Below are 13,862 nucleotides of genomic sequence, written 5' to 3' on the forward strand. Positions count from 1 at the left end.
CCAATTTCCTGGTTTAAATGCCATGGGAAGGATAATTTAGAAAAAGGAAGTCTGTTCTGCCGCGGAATATTCCAGAGGAGAAATCAACAGACTTTAAGTCAACTTAACTCAATGTTCATGGGAACAACTTGCTACCTCTATTTAGGCATCTCAAATTTCTCTTTTTTTCCAAGTGCAACTACAGCAGTGACACTTTTGGGAATAAGGACACCAAATTAACATAGACCAAGATTCCAGCTGTAGAAGTTGGTACAGCAGTAAAAATAAAATCTACAGCGGCCTCATTTTATTGCTGACTTTTGGTTGTGGATGGTAAATGTTATAGCCTGAAACAAGTGTGTGTTGAGAAAATTAGCAGATAAGGAATACAAATAACTGAGTGAATGCAGAATTGGGAATCAGAGCCAGGGGATTTGGGTGCAAATAGGGTCTCAGGCAATGACTTCCTGAAGCAAATCATACCCCTTCAATCTCAGGTCCCCATATATTAAAAAGGAAAATGGTATTTATTTATTTATTTATAAAATATATTATCTTTCCAATAAAAAATGCCCAAGAAATTGTTTTAAAAAGCCCCTTCTCATGATATTACTGTAAAGACAGATTAGAAAGATCTTAAATACCTTTGCATTTCTGAATGAGTACAAACAATAACAAATAAACAGAATCCTTTATCAGTATACAGATAGCCATATGAAGGACAAGATCATTAAAGTAATGCATATACATGTACGGGTTTATACAAAGGATTATTTTCTGTTTGGAAAAACATCAGGCACTTTTCCACAAATATCCAAAAGGTGTTCAGCAATTAAATTGCCTTCTTTTTACAAATCGCAAAAATGATCTGAAATATTTGGATGTCAACATGTTGGTGAGGGGGATACAAGGGAAACCAAAATGGAGGATGATTCTTTTCTTAAAAGATCTAGTTATAATGCAGTTACATTTCTCTGTTATCTTAAACCACATCATTAATTTCAGACCATATAAAACACAAAATCATTTTCTTGAAATATTAATTATAAATTAATAAGCCTGAACTTTTCATCTCATGATCTTAACATTGTTTAAAAGTCTAATTCATTGGAACAAGTGCAAATTTAAGATTGCAATCCTGAGACATGCTTGCTAGGATGTCAGACCCACTGAATGGTCAGGATTATATCACAGCAAGCATGTGCAGAATTGCACTGTAAGACTTTTAAGGAACTGGTCCATATTAATAATCATCTCTTTTTTTAACAGATGCTCTGTTGAGTTGTCACCATTCAACATTGTAACATTAGCTTATCATTTCATAGAACTTGTCAGTTTATCAAAGCAGAGATCTCATTAATGCAGTTATTAATACATAATTAGAAAACAATACATTAAATTGGAACAGTTCTATTACATATTTCTTTTACAGACTGAGACAGAGAATAGCCTGGCTGCTTGGAAAAGCAACTGACACAATTCACAAAGCCATCATTTGCTATTATTTAAAATTACAGAATATAAAGATATATGCAAAAACATGATCAAAGATGATCAATCTTCACATTGATTTTTATAACACCACACTCCATTACATTTTTAATTTCCTTGTCCTCCTGCCCTATAATAGCATTACTGAGCATTGGGTCCAGGTAACGCTAATTGTCAGTTGTTTAAAATGAGCAGAGGTGTTCCTTATCTGGGCAAGCAATATTCAACTAATATTCATACTGAATTGAAACATACACAGAGACATGAAAATATTTAACAGTCTTTCCCAGGATTCTTTGCCAGCATTATTACAATATTCTTAGGTTATAATATGCTTATGGAGACATTCTCCTCTTAGGAGTATTCTGGTGGTAGTTAACATATATGCCTGCAGCTGTACACCATGTGGTATTATATGAAAATAAGGTCTTCAAAGAATACCTTGTATGTGTCTTCCATGAGACGTGCAGTTGAACCACATGATATATTAAATCATTGGAGGAGGGTTGAAGCTTAAATGTCCCTCAGGGGCTGTATCTCACCTAATGTCCACTAAATCATCCATGGCTATTCCTAATAACCTCATTCTCCAAAACATTGAAACAAAATGATTTGGCAATTTTGAGGGGCCAGTCTCCCTGCCTTTTCCTCAGGTGCCCCTGAAATCTACTTCAGAGAATTGAAAATTCAATTTGCTAGGATTTAAAGACTTTTTTGAATAAATATTTTCTTTGCTTGGATTTTGGAGGGAGGAGGTTCAATATCATATAAAAGAAAGATGCACAACACAGCTATTATATCAAAGAGACATAACATATAGCTCACAATTTCAATGATATTTATATTTATTTATATATTGCAAGCCTGCTCTTATCAATTTAAGAGTAAATTATTGGAACTTTTCTTGATCATTGTAAGATGTTGAAGCCAATGGTCGGTAAACCCCAGCAAAACTATTACATTATTATGACCAAGATTTATTTCTACAAAACACATTATTACATCATAATTAGCGTAAACCGGTTTCTAGCTGTATGATCTCTTCAAATCAAAATAGGAGGCAGTAATAAAAAAGAAATGAGGGACCATGCAATTAAAAAAGGTAAATTAAAATGGATTATTAACGAAAATATTAACACAATTGCCTAACAATCTTTATAAAACTTCATAAAATAAATACAAATATGATCTGTATGTACAAAGTATTTAACAACATTTAAGACTTTTGGACAGTCAACATAGTACTAAGAATACAGATCATCTTCATGCCAGATAAAAACCAGAAATTTTATATGTAAAAATAAATCTTACAGAGTGCTAATAAAAATTCTCTCCTCTTATATTGTTAAAATACTGTGTATAAAATATGCTGAATGTTTTTAAAGTATTGGATTCTGCATATTTTTAAGAAGCTTGTAAAACAGCAAATGTAAGAAAATAGTTATAGATGTATTACAAATGTTATGTTTTATTAATAAAATTAATCAATCTGGAAATGAGCTCTACAATAATTCTACTCCATATGCAAACAAAGCTTCTCAATATACTCTCTAATGTAGAAATCTGAATACCAAAACTTTGGTTGGGTATTATTCAATGGTTTGTCGCATATAAAATTTACAGCAACTTTAACATACCAAAAGAAAATTAATCAAACTGTTTACCATGTTCCATGATTTTAATTAAATGTATTATGTTCTTACAGAAATGAAGTTTACTTCTGCAGCTTATTCTATACACCACTTTGCCCACACTTCTGCCATGTTAGCAGGGATTATGGGATTTGAAATTTAATACATCTGGAAGCCATCTATTTGGGGAAAGCTGCAGCATAAAGTCAAGTATCTTCTGCTTTTCTATGAAATAGTAGTGAGTTTGGCACTTCCAAATAAAGACACTTCCAATGGCACATTCCTTACTTACAGCAGCGAATAACCTGCAAGGATCTGGCAGCAAACATTTTGTACAAAAAAAAAGAGAGAGACAGACAGACAGATCTGCAGCCAAGACTGACAAGAGAAAAAAAATATACAAGAAATTGCAAAGAAGATGAAGAACATCTTTGGACTTCTTTATGCATATGCAGTTCTTGTAGTCAAGAGATGTTTGAAGCACTTTAAACTGTAGCCTAGGATAATAGAAAGAAAACATACAATGATAAAAGGCATTCTTGATTGATCAGATCCCTATATAAAAATGCATTTATGAATGACTTTTTCATCAGGATCTGGCAAACTATGCTACTTTGACATAGGTCTGTCGGGGAGGATATTGAGGTACCCATGCCTTAAAAACTGGTGGTGTTGACTTTCCTGTGGTTTTATGCAAAATAAGTAAAAGATAAAGCTATATTTGACTTCACATGGTAGCTTGCTCTTTGATGTCTGTTGTTGCCTTTTGATGAGCTGCCCTTCTGTGACACTTTGCCTAAGATCACATAGTGCGATTCATCATCTAGATACTTACAAAATGTAATTCCACCCCATCCTTTCGTCATATAACAAAACAAAAGCAAATATGCAAGAATGTCCTACCAAAACCATTAACTGAGAATGAAAAGCATGATGGTAATTTCAAAATGAAGTCATTTAAAATGCCTAGATTAATAGTAAAATAAGTATTCCTTTCTCTTCCATTTTTTTGTTGCCCTTTCCACTGATTATTTATTGGCCAAATTGCACCTAAATTTATTCTACACTACTAAACCTTTATCATAACATTTTATTACTTTTATAGTTTCTATAATGATTTTTGAAATACAGGTAGTCCTTGACTTATGACCACAATTGAGCCCAAAATTTCTGTTACTAAGGGAGACAGTTGTTTGCCCCATCTTTCAACCTTTCTTGTCACCCTTGTTATGTAAATCACTGCAATTGTTAAATTAGTAACAGAATTGTAAAGTGAATCTAACTTCCCCATTGACTTTGCTCGTCAGAAGGTCACAAAAAGTGATCACATGATCCCGGGACACTGCAATCGTTATAAATATGAGTCAGTTGCCAAGCATCCCAATTTTGATCACGTGAACATGGAGATATTGCACCGGTTGTAAGTGTGAAAAAGTCCCAAGTCACTTTTTGTAATTGTTGTAACTTTGAATGGTCAGTAAACGAAAGATTGTAAGTCAAGGATTATCTCTATGTATTTATAAATCATCCTTCATCAACAAGGCAAAGTATGTGTTTATAAATTTTCTGATCTAGAATACGTGTTTTGATCATATAACCAAATTTATATAATGGCATTTGCTAATGACATTTTACGTGTAATATCTACTGTACTTTTTCCCTTTGTCTAATTTCCTTCTAGGGCAGAAGTTCCTTTAACATGCTTGGAACAGTTCTGTACATGATAACTTCATGAAAATAAGAGAATTTATATGCAGCTTTTCATTCTAATGGAAGAGACTACCCCAAGCTCAATTTTGCCCTTATATTATTGCTTTAAAATAATGAATGTATTGCAACATAGTCATAAAATAACAAAAAGAGAACTAACCTTCCAGTCTTATCCTGACACCCAGCTGTGTGTTGTCGTTTTAACACCGTGTGGCAAACTTTGGTTAGGTAACACACTGTCAAAGTTAAAATCTAACGTTTCCCCATCCATCAGATCATTACGGATTATTGATTCCATATCGCAGTCCAATCGTTCAATGAACATGTCATCTAAGTCACTAGGCAGCTTCTCCTGATGGAAAGAAACAATTCCCACTCTTCCATACCCATTGCAGCTGTTCACCGTGGTGAAGGGACTTATGCTATTCACTTGCATCGGGTGGCTCATGAGCCCCTGGACTGAGGTTTTTGCTGAGGTTGAATGAGTCACATTTGAAGCATGAGACAGAGTGCTAAGGGTGAGAGACAAAGTATGGCTGTTTATTACGGCTGTGGGTTGGACGTGTCCTTGGTGCGAGTGAGCACTGGGGGCAATGATTTTGTTGTGGGGCTGCTGGTTGCCATATGGTGATATTGCAGAGTTAGAGACCATTAATATATTTTGTCCCAGCACTCGGCTACTAGGCTGGGAAACATGAGTATCTACCGAGGCCAAGACGTCATTATGTGGTGGTGAATCAGAAGTAAGCAACTCCTTAAGGAGTCCTGGACAGTTATATTGGTTAATGGTCCCATAGCTCGATTTATTGTCCTGAATTGTTGGCATTGGCATCTGGGACAAAGAATTTATGCTAGGCTGAGCATAATTGTACTTCCTGTAGTCTGCATTGGTTGAACCTATATTTGTATTGGACGATGTATATGAATAACCAGTAGATTGTTGCATCATGGTAGTAGGTGGCGATTGGGTAGACCCAGTCAATGATGTATTCGGAGACAAAAGATTGAGATTATCCAGTAGGTTTTCCATATTTTCGGAACTACTCATTTCAGAAAGGCTCGGCAGAGTTGAGGCCATTTTGGTTGCTGATGGAGGATAGACCATGGAATGCACGTCCCCTTCCCCAAGGTCATCTTGTTCTGGCAGAATTGGGGAAAGTCTTCCACTAATGGTACTTGCATTCGAACTGGCTCGAGGTCGAAAAGTACTCCAGTTATTATCAAAGTCATCGTTGCTATGGTTGCTGGGGCTTGCTGGCCATTTCGAGAACTGTGCTCCTGGACTGTCGCCATTTCCATCTTGACCTGCCTGAAGAGCTGATTTTTTCTTTGCAGCTCTCCCTCTACTTTTTGCAAACTTGCTGCTGTTGTCCATGGAAGCAGCCCTTCTCCTGGGTGCCTTGCCACTTTTGCCTCCTTCTGGATTAAGCATCCACCAAGAGCTTTTTCCCGTTCCTTCATTCTGTACTCTAATGAACTTGCTGTGCAAAGAGAGGTTGTGACGGATTGAGTTCTAAAAAAGGAAAATGTAAGAAAGAGATTGAATTCCTCTGCCAAGGTAATAAACCCTGGATTCCCCCCACCCAAAAAATCCCCCCACAAATCCATCAAGTCCCTCAAATGAGAAATATAACAATATCAATATAAAATAGTATCTCCACCTCCACATGCACAGTCACTTTTAAATTGTATTTCTATCAGCAACAAAACCTATCATACTGAGAGGATGCAAGGAGGGTGAATCAAGATCACAAATCACCATGGTTGCCACACCAAATAACAACACTCTTCATTGTTAGAATCAACAGGATTCTCAGTAGTTGTCGTTAAGCACTACACACATGCAGGAAGCCACACCTGCTCCATCTGAAAATTAACACCATAGATTATCAAATGTCTGGACACTAGACTTTCAGCCAGATTGCTACGTAAAAAGCCCTCCTCACGGGAGCATAGCTGGAGAAAAAAATTCAGGACCTGCTAAGTTAGTGTTGTTGTTTTTTTTTCCCAAAGAGGAACTGGAAAGTCTGGATTCATCAATAATTCCATCCCGTCAGCTCAAAGACAAACTTCTCAGGAAGCAGACTAGACTAATGCAAATGCAGAGAAAGGAGGAGGAGGAGAGGCTGCCTAAAGGAATCAAAGGACACAGAACAGTGCAGATGGCACCTGGCTTCAAAAGGGTTAAACCCACTACAATTTCTTCACTTGCCAATTGACCAGCTAATTGGTCTGAACAGAGGAGCTATTTTACCTCTGCTAAGGGAGCGGAAAACCAACAGTCCATTCCCACTAAGCCATTCATCTTCTGGCCTTTGAGAAACAGGGAATGGGCTCAGGACCGTGGAAAGTACACAAACCTTGTCCCAGCACTTCTGGGCATGTCTTTCTGTTAGTAGAAGTCTTAGAAGGGACTGGAATCAGGTGGGTTGGCAGCAAAGGCACAGATAGCTTTCACACTGGCCGAACAAACTTGTTAAAGTTTCCAGAGAATGATGGACAATGGGTTTATCCAGCATGGAAACAGGTGGATAACGCACCCAGCTGCATTTACAAAGCTTTTGCCAAAAACTGGTAGTTACTTAACAACCTCTTGAAAAACTGTCATAAAATACAAGAGTTATGTCTTATGAGCGTAATGGGCAGGCTCCACCATGGTCATAACTCAAGGACCACCTGATAATTAAGATTACAGGTTTCTTGCATTTTTTGCTTTTTTATCTTTTTTTTTTTACTTTATATTAGCTTGTGTCAGTTTTTACCTTTTTGTTTAAAAAGTATGTATGTGTATGTACCAGAATAAAAGTATTCAGATTTCATTTGAACAAGTATGGCAAGCCCATTAGAAATATTAGGGGAATATGGTTATCAATTTCATAATTTGCTATGAATCCCCCTTTTTGCAAGATGCAAGTTTTTGTGTGTGTGTCTGTGTGTGTGTGTGCATAAGATATAGGTCAGTAATGGCTAACCTTTTCTGGACCGAGTGCCCAAAGTGCGCACATGCCTGAACCCCCCAAATGCAATGCATGCCCAGCCCCCGTGCATGTGCCCCACCCCCATGCATGCACATGTGGCCCCCTAAATGCGCCCCGCCCCATGCATGCACGCACTCCCCACACACGCACATGCCCCCACGCATGTGCACACGCCCCCCCACACATGCCCCCCCATGCATGCACAGCAGAGACCCGAAAACCAGCTGGCTGGTGGGAGGAGCGTGTGCATGCGCAGCAGAGCTGAACTGGGGCGACAGATCGCGTGCCATCAGAGAGGGTGCTGCATGCCACCTCTGGCACACGAGCCATAAATTCGCCATCACGGATATAGGTTAAAGGCCAAATTGGTGTGGGTGTTTTGTATGGGGGGGGGCTTTTGTGGCTTTGTGTCAAGGGAGCAGAAACTTGACCTCTTTTCCCACTTTCTTGCACTTCACCTTCCTTGTCTGGTTTACTTTTGATAATGCAGTTAGACAGACAGGTAAAATGTTTAAAGCAGCTAGTGAGAAATGGAGGATGTATGGTGTCAACTTTTACATTCCTCCTTTGCATGTACTTTTTCGGGTGAGAAGCATGACCCTTCCTCCATTTCATAATTGAATGAGAGAAATATACCACTGTTCTACATGTCTGTTTTATCTTGTATGATGTTTCTAGCCAAGGCTTCTGTGAACTTGCTTCATTCACACATTCAATGTCAAATCCAGAGATTATCACTTTTTAATTCGAAACATCAAGTTTTGCTCCTCTACTGAGCAAAAGTATATTCCTACTTCCTACTCCAGTATACAGTATTCCTACTGAAAATAACTTCAAGAGGGTCAGATAGAATAATAGTGCTACATCTTTTCCATGGCAACATAGGCAGCTAAGAACTTTTGAAGCAATTTTAGATAATTTAGTGTGAGAAGAACATGAGGCTGGAATACTTTACAAAAAACACAACACTCTGGATTGTTACGACTAAAATCCATTAATACATCCAAAAAGAATCTGATACGAGAGATGCTTTGTGGCCATCATATATCCCACCTTACCAAAGCTTAATATATGTTTATACTGAAAATGTAATTCTGTGTGCAGATCTATCTGTGCAAATTATTCACTCCATCCACAAAAGAATCATCTAGTCTTTTGCAGAAACTGCAGAGGCTTCCTTAGTCATCAAAAAGTTACAATCTAGTATTCTTATACAAAGGACATGCAAGGTCACTTTTGGAGTAGCTAAGCCATCTCCAAATTTTGCCAACAACAACAGAAGTTCCAAACAGGAAAAAGTTTGCAGCAGAGTGCCTGTTACATAAATTCCTGTTTTTCACAAGCCGGGGGAGATTAAAGAAACTACAGTATGATTTACTACTTGGAAAAAAGTGTGGAAGAGAAATAAGTATTGCAAAAATATTTAGCATAGTTATTGATGTTGTGTCTACAAATCTTTGCCAAACACAGACATGACTTGATAATGGTACAATTTTAAACACTGGAACTTGGCAACTGGGACAGCAAGTGCAATGACTGAATTTGGAGTCTGCCCCTTATGCCGAGAAAGAACTTGAGCGACACTGAAAATGAAAGGTGGCATTTTTTTCTAACACTAAGCAGGAGTTTCACTTCAAAGTACATGCATCAACTCAGTGTGTCAAATTTTATTGCTCTATTTTTTGGCAGGATTCATTGCAACTTCATCCACAATAAATCTTCAGTGGACTCACCAAGTTTCTCTCTAACTTTGCAAACTTCACTCTGGAAATATTTCTACATGTGGGCATAATTATTCTATTGCCACTTTCATACATCTATATTTCTATTCCCTGATCCCCCCCACATTACATTTGGAAGATGATCTGTGTGACCCTTTTTCCTCCTGCCCAGCTTAGAAAGCAAGCAACAGGCAGGATATAATTTAGGCAAACCAGTGTCCTTTCCAGTCAACCAAGTGGACTGGAAAGGACTACTAGTACAAGACTACTAGCAACATGTATCCTCCCTCAACTTATGGCAATTCCTGCAGTAATAAAACTCCCCTTATGCCCCTCTGCACAGAAAAAAGAGAATTTAATTTTTTAGCCCACATTTCAAGTCCAGGCTATATGTATCTGGCTACTTGTGATACACAGAAAGACAAATCTAAGCTTTTGGTGTAATGGAAAATTGTTTATTTGCAGAAATCAAAACTTTCTGCAAATAAATCTCCATTGAATCCTGTGATGAAGGCATTACAGAATTATTGTCTCTTTCCCAACACTTATAGGTCACACTGTAGAACAGTATATGGAAGCAGAGAGAACATAATGGGACAATTTGTCACAGCCAACTCGCCGCGGCCAACTTGCCACAATCAATTCAACAAATACAAAAGTTAAATTAATTTCAACAGAACCGTGGCCAATAATAATAAAATCAATCCAGAAATACAAGAGTCACAATAATTTCGACAAAAATGGGGTCATCAATAATAAAAGTAGCTGAATGAAATGATTAATACAGCGTTGAATTGTCCCATGGCGAATTGGCCATGGCGAGTTGCCCTAGATCCCAGAGAGAAAGCAATGATTTGCTTGAATCCAGACATTTGAATATGTGATATAGAAGAATTTGATGCAAGCCCCCACCGCCCCCCAAAAAAACCATGCCAGGTTTTTATTGAGATTTATTGGAACCATGCCAATCTCTTTATTGAGATTGTGAAATGGACGAGAAGGATTAAATTGAGTTCAAGGCTCCACTTTGCAAATCAAGCTGCAGAGTTTTTTTCAGGAATTGTGAACCCTATAACTTTGCCTGTCAAATCTGCTAGAAAGTGCTGAGTTTAAATGATGTTCAGGCAACTATTTTCCTGAATGGGAAAATGCCTCTGTGTAATCCTTGTATAGTTCCAATGTCACAAAGTGCAACTGAATCGGGGAATGAGAGACAAGACTTCTCACTATTTCCATCCTTTTCAAATATTATTCTGTGGTAGCGCAGTGGTTAGAATGCAGTACTGCAGGGCTAACTCACTGCTCACTCCAGGAGTTCGATCCTGAGCGGCTCAAGTTTGACTCAGCCTTCCATCCTTCTGAGGTCGGTAAAATGAGGATCCAGACTGTTGGAGGCTATAGGCTGACTCTGTAAACCGCTTAGAGAGGGCTGTTAAACACTGTGAAACGATATATAAATCTAAGTGCTATTGCTGTTCATTTGAGTAATATTTATTGTTTTGCTATTATCAATTTGCTACCAAATGTTTGTGGAACTTGAAGCACATTGTATCCTGATCTATGTTCCCAGATCACTAAATCAGATATGTTAATTTTCCATCTACTGTTCATTCAGAAGCCCACTTATGCCCATCCACAGCAAAGCTAGCATCTGCTTCCTATTACCTGAAATATTTGTACAGGAGAGATGCTCTGAAATTTGGAAGCAGAGAGCTCTACAGAGATAAATCTGAACCAGTGAGGTCCCTATGGCTTAATACAGGTTGTTGATTTTCAATGACTATTAGCAACCGGAAACCAGTGGTCTGATCCTCACCAATCTTTTGAATAAGTAATCAGCAAGCAGTTGGGATACCAGATTGTTGGGCTTCCTGCCTTAACAGCAGCAGGAAACCAATGATCCATTTCCTGCCGGCCAGCTGATCGTGCTGATTAGTTGGCCGGCAGGAAAAGCAAACCAAGTTCCTAAGATTCCAGGAGGTCACACTTTTGGTGGTTTAGAACTGTCTATGACCCTAGACCATAGCTTGTCTATCCATAATATATTGGCATTTCAAAGTTTCAGTTAAACCTGAAAATCTTCTCCATTTCTAGCAATAATACCATCTATGGGGAAAGGCATTGCTATTCCATTAAAAAGAAGTAAGGAATATCTGTTAGGCATGAATGTAGTAGTTTTTTTATAATGGTATTACATTATCACTTACTTGTTAAATCTTTTAACATTTAAAACATTGAACATTTAAAATATTTTTGAGGCATTTTAAAATAAACAAGCTTGAATCCAATAATTTACAATAACTATATAATCAAATTAGCCCATCACCTTTAAGACATGGCTGTTTTATCAAGAATTTCTAAAATTATATGCATCATCAAACTATGGGAAAGCTTATGTAAATGTTAGTTTTGAAAAGTTTCTCATATTGATGGATTTAGTTAGAGGCGTATCAAAATTATTTAGCCAAAAAATCATGGATATATTGATATGCATATAATGCAGTAATGGGTTTCACTTACCTTCACTACCGTTTTGGAACTGTGAGTGTGCTCGTGTGCGGAGCTTCTGCGCATGTACAAGAACCTTCTGCGCATGCGGAGAGCATCCGTGATGACATCTGGGTGAGTGGGCGGAGCCTGGCGCCACCATTGCTACCGGTTTGCCTGAACCGGGGCGAACTGGTAGAAACCCACTACTGATATAATGGTAGTAAAATGTTCTGATTTTATCCAGTATTTCAGGATTTGGTAACTGTTTTCCATTCTGATACATAGAAGAGAGTTTTCAGAGGATATTTAAAATTAGAAAGTTATATTGGTGATCTGTTGTACTGCTTTTTTCAGAGGACAATTCACTGTGTCAAAATTTCAGGTGATGTCTTTAATACACTAATATTTTTTGAAATCAGTTACGAAATATATTGCTGGGGAATTGAACATCCGTTTCATTAGCTATTGTCTCAGAAAGTGTGTTTGTGTATGTGTCTATGAATCAATGAATTAAAACCTTAGCTGCTTATTTCTTAATTTTCTATATGTTTCAATATATTGTTTACATTCTGGTTTTTTTGGGTTTGGTCTTAGGGAATACATACTTTAAATGAAAGTGAAATGTACAGTGTAAAATGGATTTTTAAAAACATCAAACATAGATTGAAAAAGAAGAAATTTAAACTCAAGGTAGCAAGAAGCAGCACAAAATCTTACTTAGTAAAAAGTCAAATCATATAAGTGTTCTTAAAAGAACTCAATTACTGCACTCAAATAACATATTTTACCTCAAATAAATATTTTACAAAATATTTTCTGAGCATGATAGAATACACTATACCATATACAATCAAGCACACTAGTTTTATAACATGCTAAGCCACGAAAACAAAATAGCCTTTCCCCTTCAAAGCTAACCAACTTTCAGCTCATTCTCATGTTGCTTGCCGTAATAGAAAGACTACCCACTGATAACGTTTTGTGGACATGGCCTCACAAGGTTGCCTCTCTTACCACCAGCTCACTGAACAGCCAGGCTAAAATTGGTGTAAAATGTTGTAGTCCAAAAAGTAATGTTTTCCCTCATAAAATGACACGAAACCTCTCCTGTGGACATTCTAAAGCAGGGGTCTCAAACCTTGGCACCTTTAAGACACAGCAAAGCTGACTGTGGAATTCTGGGAGTTGAAGTCCACAAGTCTTAAAGGTGCCAAGGTTGGAGACCCCTATTCTAAAGCACACAGAGAAGCAGCTTTGGGGGACATGTTCGGGTTCAACAATCTGCTTGGTTCCAATTGACCAGGAAGATCAGCTGTGACACAGTCCCCTCCTATATGGTTGCTGGTCTCGGCATCTTCATGGACATTTTTGCTTTGGCTACAAGAGAAACAGGATACTTCCCGTGAGTGGCCTAATTCCTCTTCTTTTAGGAGATGTGGATATGAGAATATTGATCTCATAGAGGACTATATACAGTCTTCCTTATTTGGTAAGCAAAATAAAAATAAAGCTAGGACGAAGGTTTTGAGAAAGAAAAGTAAACCTCAGAAGTATTGTCCTAAAGGACTGCTGAATTTAGGAGGGGACAACCGGGTAGGTTGCACCATCCCAAATAATGACACAATCAGAAGGCTGGGAGAGACTTCAAGAAAACCTCAGCTTGTGGGAGGCCTACAAGTGCTAATGTTGCAGCCTGGATAATATTGTGCTGATTTTGGCTGCTGGCACTAGGGTTCCTCAGGAAACAGCTGAACAGCCTATGCTTGTTCACTATGTAGACCTACCTGAGTCAGACAAAATCATTCCAGCCACAATTGGCACATGAACTAGCATTGGCCAGAAGCAGTGACTTAACCTCTACC

The 13,862-nt window shown here is 37.8% G+C and overlaps 1 protein-coding gene across 1 annotated transcript in view; it reads right to left on the minus strand.

The window, feature by feature from the left end:
* Nucleotides 1-651: 651 nt before the first annotated feature.
* FOXO1 (forkhead box O1) overlaps nucleotides 652-13,862 on the minus strand; it is a 48,304-nt gene continuing 35,093 nt past the window's right edge. The window contains exons 2-3 of the mRNA XM_034432245.3: nucleotides 4,972-6,324; nucleotides 652-3,598 (exon numbers count right to left, since the gene is read on the minus strand). Of these exons, the coding sequence (XP_034288136.2) occupies nucleotides 4,981-6,324 (1,344 nt within the window). The 3' untranslated portion in view covers nucleotides 652-3,598; nucleotides 4,972-4,980. The remainder of the gene's footprint in view (nucleotides 3,599-4,971; nucleotides 6,325-13,862) is intronic.

The sequence above is a fragment of the Pantherophis guttatus genome, chromosome 1 (genome assembly GCF_059756535.1).
Source record: "Pantherophis guttatus breed Tessera chromosome 1, ASM5975653v1, whole genome shotgun sequence".
NCBI lineage: Eukaryota > Metazoa > Chordata > Lepidosauria > Squamata > Colubridae > Pantherophis > Pantherophis guttatus.